A 5,991-nucleotide genomic window follows, 5' to 3' on the forward strand; every position below is an offset into this window, starting at 1 on the left:
ACATGAGTTTGAGCAAGCTCCGGGAGTTGGTGAAGCACAGGGAAGCCTGGCGTGCTGCAGGCCATGGGGTTGCCAAGAGTCAGACACTACTGAGTAACTGAAATGAACTGAACTGAACTGAGAGAAATGCTAACTAAAATCTTCAGCAGTGCATCACTTCTCTCTCATCAGATTGGTAAAAATTTAAAGATTTTGCTCATGTTTAATTTTACTAGCTATGCCAAATTTATTTTCAAACAGGTTGCATGAATATACACTCTTACTAGTAATGTGTGACAGTTTCTTCTCTCTACAAAACAATGAAGAAAAGGTAGACAACCCAGCAAGAAATGAGCAAGATGCTTGAGTTAACAGAAAATTAGAAAATCCAAGAAAGTGTTTACCTCTGTGGAAAATGGACAGGAAAGAAACTGATGAGGAATAAATGTTGATATGGCATATATACAAGAAGTAGTCTCTTTTTGTTTTTGGTAAGTGAGTGCTGGCTGCCATTTTAATGTTTTAATTCTTTAAGGAGTATCAGTTCTACACACTTTTTGGTTGGTATAATTTATTTTGTGATGAGGGTTTTTTTTTTTTTTTTAAAGTAGCCTGCCAACTCCAACATCTTGTATTTGCTATAGCTCCTTAATGTTTTAGCAGCACTGGTGGGCATGATGAGGCCTAGTCCAAAGAAACAAAGGGTGGCGATATTAACAACTGTTTGACTACAAAATACTTAGTTTGCTTTCATTTCTGTCTCACCCAGAACTCACTGTTATTTCCAAACTTCAGGTTCTGTCCCTGACAATACCTAACTTCTGGGTATTCATTTTTTTTATTCTGAACTTTGACAACAGTGACAAAATACGAACTCAGACTAGTTTAGGCAGTTTATTGGATCATAACCGAACTATGGGAAAAGTGTGGGAAGAACTGCTCTCAAGATAAAGGGGGATGAAGGGCTGACTGGTCCGTTCTGAAGCCTCTCTTACCATAATTTCTCTGCTTTTCTAATTGAATGAGATTTATTTTTCTCAAACAGTTGCCTTCCTCCCAGACTGGAACCGTAGCTTCAGGAGTTTCCAGGCTCATCTCTCCTACCCTTACCAAAATGAGGGACTTCCCCTTAGTGTCCGTTTAAACAAAGGATGTCAATAGACCACACACACACACACACACACACACACACACACACACACACCCTGATCTGTGACTGGGTGTCAGGCTTTCGTGTTCAAAAATTCCCATCAGATTCCTAAGTTGATGGTACAAAGAACCAGGAGTTCTTCGGAAGAAACAGGGGGCCTGTTCTAAAAAGGCAGAAGCCATGTTGGATGTATACATTGTAGATATCCACGTTATAGATGATTTCTACTTTCTTCCTCTTATTTTGTGGGTGTTTTCTGTCTTCTTATTGAGATTTCAAGAGCAACATGCCACTCCAGATGTCGAATGCCACCTTCCCTATTACTTTCTTGGCCCACTTCAGGGACTGCCTGTGAAATAGCAAAGTATTATGATTAGTCGTTAAACACTCAAGGAAAATTTGCCTTTGAGAGTTTTCCTTGGGATCAGGGGAGAATGAAAGAAAAGCCTAGCATGATGCTGGGAAAGGTAAACTGTTAGGTCTGGGTGGGGCTTGCAGGAGCTGGGGAGTAATGGGGGAACACCTTGGCTATGGAAACAGTACACCGGACCTACCACTGACTTGTTGAATGACTATGGGTGATTCCTCTCTCTCCTTTGGGCTTCATACTCTTCAAGTATAAAGAATTTGGTCATGATGATGCCTACAGACCAGCCTGCCAGACTTCTTTGTGAGAATATGAGACAGCTCATGGGGCTATTAGAAATGATGTAACAGTCACCATATCTCCCCGTGGATAATCCCTGAGGAAGGGCCCAAGGTCCCTCCCAGGATGGGGGTGGATATTTCCTGGTAGAACTAAGAAAGAGTAAGTCTTAGCCCTTGTGAAACCACAGACCCACCCTTGGCACCTGACCAAGCTGAAGCTGCATAAAACTAGGCTTAGTTACAGCTCTCAGTCATACACCTTCCTGACAACATGAAGACCAGAAGCTTCTTGGTCCAGATTGTGGTCCTTCTTGTCCTTGGGACGCTGGTGGCAAAGGCAGCTGTCATAACAAGTGAGTGGACGAGTGGCCTGGGTAGGGCTGGCTTGGGTTGAGGAGAGGATGTTAGGGGCAGCCTGGGTCTTGACAAGGGGCAGCATGCAGAGCTGGAGCCCACTCTTCAGCCTGGAGTGTATCCAGAGATGTAGGAAGTTGCCCACTAGACTCCATGTACATTCTGCCTCAGGACTGAGAAATCAGGGCTGTTTGTGGAAGGAGTGTTGTAACATGACCTGGTCTCAAGCACTGATACTTGGACAGAACATGAAATGAAGTTGAGAAGCCCCAGGAATCTGGGCCCTGGGTGTGGGGGTCTCCTCCCTGTCTGTTTGCTCCATCAAAGCACCTGAGTCATCAGTCCTAGAAAAGGAGGTTAAGAACCAACAGGGCCTCAGAAATCATGGAATCTGAAGACTTTTGTTTTCCAAAGCAGGACACTGAGATCCAGAGTGAGGTGAGGGATTGTCAGGGCAATCTCCAGAGCCAGGCTGGAGCTCAGGTCTCCTGGCATGTGTCTCACAGCTCCTTGCCCTTCCACCAAGTTTCCCCAAAGATGACCATGTGTCCTCATCTCCTGAAAGTCACTCCTCCCTGGCATATCCTCATGAGGGCCCAGGACTCAGAATGGAGGGTGAGGGGAAGAAACGGACACCCATAGGAAACCTGGTCCTATGGACCTTTTCCCCAAAGCCCAGGGAACAGCCATCTGAGAGTGCAGACCCCACCTAGCCCTGGTGAGCCTCCTCTGTCTCAGTGTCCCTCAGCTTAAGGGACACCGCAGTGAGCAGTGGCTGGACCTGGAGCAAAGACTAGATATTTGAAGCAGACCCATTGGTCTAAATGTGGGGATATTTCTTTCAACAGGTAGTCCGAAAAGTCAAGGCATTAAGAAAGGAAATGTTGTAGTCAACGGAAAGGGTCCAATCAATGGTCAATCGCCTGTCAAAGGACAAGACCCAGTGAAAAGTCAAGATCCAGTGAAAGGTCAAGGTCCAGTGAAAGGTCAAGATCCAGTCAAAGGACAAGATGTAATTGTAGGACAAGAACGAGCCAGCCTTCCATTCAAGCGTGGCACTTGCCCCAGGGTTCTGATCCGGTGCGCCTTGTGGAATCCCCCTAACAAGTGTCTGAGAGATGCTCAGTGCCCAGGAGCCAAGAAGTGCTGTGAAGGCTTTTGTGGGAAGACCTGTATGGATCCCCGGGGAGGTGAGAACTGGGTGGAGGAAAAGGTGACCCGTGAGGGCACAGAGAGGCTGACTGGTGGAGGGTGATCCTAGGCTAGTGGGGGAAAGGACATGGGGAGGTGATGGAGAGACTGAGGGGTCTCAGAGGCTATAACTGGGATCCTGAGAAGGATGACATGTAGACTTGGTCCTGCCTCCCACTGCCTCTGAGTCTTTCACCTGCTGATTCACATTTCCGACTCTCTTTTCTTCTACCAGGTAGAGTCTTCTTGCTGCACCTGTGATGTCCCCAGGGAGGTAGGCCCCGGTGCCTGTCGCACGACCCTCTCCCACACTGCCCCTTCTTCCTCTCATCCAGGAGGCCCAAGCTTGAGCATGGACTGCCTCCCTCATGCACTTTCCAATAAAAGACTGCTTTCAACTCCATTTGTTTCTGGCTCTTATCACTTCTGGGCTCCTGAGAGCTCTGGGTGTGGGTTTGGGACTTGCTGTCCCCGGTGGAGAGTGGAGTGGGACCCATGGCAGATGTTCTTGGGGTGTGAAGCAGAGCAGGGGCAGGAACAAGAGGCCTGTTCCTAGGGTTCACTGTAGAAATCCAAAAATCAACCCAAGAACCACAGCCTCCATTTCACCAGGAGATGGAAAGCTAGACATTTGTCCTCTGGCCTCGGACCAGGGAAATAAAGCCCCCAAACCTTCCCATTGACTCCACTTCTGACCTGGCTATGATCAACCCTGCCAGTGTGACCAGCCAGCCCTCCTGGCTAAACCTCTGACTCCCTCCCTCCCTTTCTCTAACGTTTCCCATGAATCTGTATCCTCCAAGAAGACAGAAAGACAGATGCCAGGAAACCCCTGCTCTCGAAGCATTTCACCTGTTCACACCTGAGATGACCCCCAACAACACACAATTCCTCTGGGTGAAGCAATATCCTTTCCCAGCTTTCCATTTCAAGATGTGAATGAGGAGGAAAGACACATTGATCTTCCATTTCATTGCTGAATAAAGTTCTCTGAGGACATACAAGTTGGGGTAGAGTAGACTGGAGGAGTGAAGACAGCAGGAGGGCGTATGTTGGGTAAACTTGGATGACCTCATGGCTCTGCTGTTGGCTCATCTGCCCCACTGTCGTTGTGCAATGGAGTTCTCCAGGAAGAAGTGGGAGGGGCATTGGGGTTCAGTGGGCACCCCACTTGGCAGTCAGGAGACCTGAGTTCTAGTTCTAGGCTCCTCCCAACTTGCTAGATGACTGCAGATAAATCTCTTTCTCTCTCTGATCCTCGGTTTTGTCTATTTAGTTTGAGGGGAGTTGGGTGAAATTATGCTGGAAGTCTAGTAATGAATGTCAGTTCAGCCCTGATATTCTGGCGCTGAAACATGTCTTCTTTGTGTGTGTGTGTTGGGCTATTCTAGAGGGGAGTTGGGGAGCAGAGGCCTTGTTGGGGGCGAGAGATAGCCCAGTGTCCCTTAGACACTACCCCCGACCCCAGGAGCCAGGGTTTCCCTCTGATTCTCCAGGGGATGGACTGGACCACGCATCTTGGAGCACAGACAAGAGCAGGGCCTAAACTTCTGGCCTGAGAAACATAATACACCACTGGCGGTGAGGACGGTTTCTGTTTTAGTGTTTTGTCTCTTCCAGACCCTGTACTAAACATGTCATAAGTGTTGTCTTATTTCGCATTAGAACTCCCTCAGATGGGCCATATACACCTCTTTAATTTTGTTAAAAGATTGAAACCATGGGACTTCCCTGGCAATCCAATGGGTCAGACTCTGCACTTCCAGTGCAGAGGATGTGGCTTTGATCCTCGATCAGGGAACTGAGATCCTGCAAACCACACAGCACAGCCAACAACAACAACAACAAGACTGAAGCCATGAAAGCATCATTAATCACCCAAGGACACGGAGCTAGTTAGTGATGATAAGTCCTAGTTTTTTTGAAATTTTTATTGAAGTATAACTGATTTACAATGTTGTGTTCATTTCTTTTATACAGCAAAGAGATTCAGATATATATATCCATACATATATTTTTTTAATATGCTTTTCCATTATGGTTTATCACAGGATATTGCATATAGTGCCCTGTGCTATACAGGAGGGCCTTGCTGTTTATTCATTCTATGTATTACAGTTTGTACCTACGAATCCCAAATTCCCAATCCACCCCTCCCCACCCCCACCCCCTTGTAACCATAAGTCTGTTCTCTATGTCTGTGAGTCTGTTTCTGTTTCATAGATAAGGTCCTTTTTGTCATATGTTAGATTCCACATGTAAGTGATATCATATAGTATTCATCTTTCTCCTTCTGACTTACTTCATTTAGTGTGATAATCTCTAGGTTCACCCAAGTTGCTACAAATGGCATTATTTCATTCTGTTTTATGGCTGAATAGCACTCCATTTTGTGTATATCACATCTTCTTTATCCATCCATTTGTTTTTGGTTTTTTTTTGTTCATCTATTGATGGACATTTCGGTTGTTTCCATGTATTGGCTATTTGAAGAGGGTTATATGAACATAGGGGTGCAACTAAATCCTATTTTATTTTTAAGATAGGGCTGCACCACATAGCTTACGGGATCTCAGTTCCCCAATCAAGGATTGAACCCAGGCCCAGCCCACGGCAGTGAAAGCACCAAGTCCTAACTGGACCCCCAGGGAAGTCCCATGAATCCTATT

At 46.2% G+C, this 5,991-nt stretch overlaps 1 protein-coding gene across 1 annotated transcript; it reads left to right on the top strand.

Annotated features, from left to right (window-relative positions):
• The first annotated feature begins 1,976 nt into the window (after nt 1–1,976).
• LOC122448809 (elafin-like) lies at nt 1,977–3,725 on the top strand. The gene is made up of 3 exons (XM_043480433.1): nt 1,977–2,130; nt 2,980–3,321; nt 3,558–3,725. The coding sequence occupies exons 1-3, from the start codon at nt 2,049–2,051 to the stop codon at nt 3,581–3,583; spliced, it is 450 nt and encodes a 149-aa protein (XP_043336368.1). The 5' UTR covers nt 1,977–2,048; the 3' UTR covers nt 3,584–3,725.
• Nucleotides 3,726–5,991: the final 2,266 nt, after the last annotated feature.

The sequence above is a fragment of the Cervus canadensis genome, chromosome 10, assembly GCF_019320065.1.
Source record: "Cervus canadensis isolate Bull #8, Minnesota chromosome 10, ASM1932006v1, whole genome shotgun sequence".
In the NCBI taxonomy this organism is placed as follows: domain Eukaryota; kingdom Metazoa; phylum Chordata; class Mammalia; order Artiodactyla; family Cervidae; genus Cervus; species Cervus canadensis.

Bases quoted from the DNA above. Each gene is read 5' to 3' on its own strand.
- LOC122448809 (XM_043480433.1), top strand. From the start codon at position 2,049: ATGAAGACCAGAAGCTTCTTGGTCCAGATTGTGGTCCTTCTTGTCCTT. The intron at 2,131-2,979 runs GTGAGTGGACGA...TTCTTTCAACAG, and splicing joins AAAGGCAGCTGTCATAACAA to GTAGTCCGAAAAGTCAAGGC. The intron at 3,322-3,557 runs GTGAGAACTGGG...TTCTTCTACCAG, and splicing joins CTGTATGGATCCCCGGGGAG to GTAGAGTCTTCTTGCTGCAC.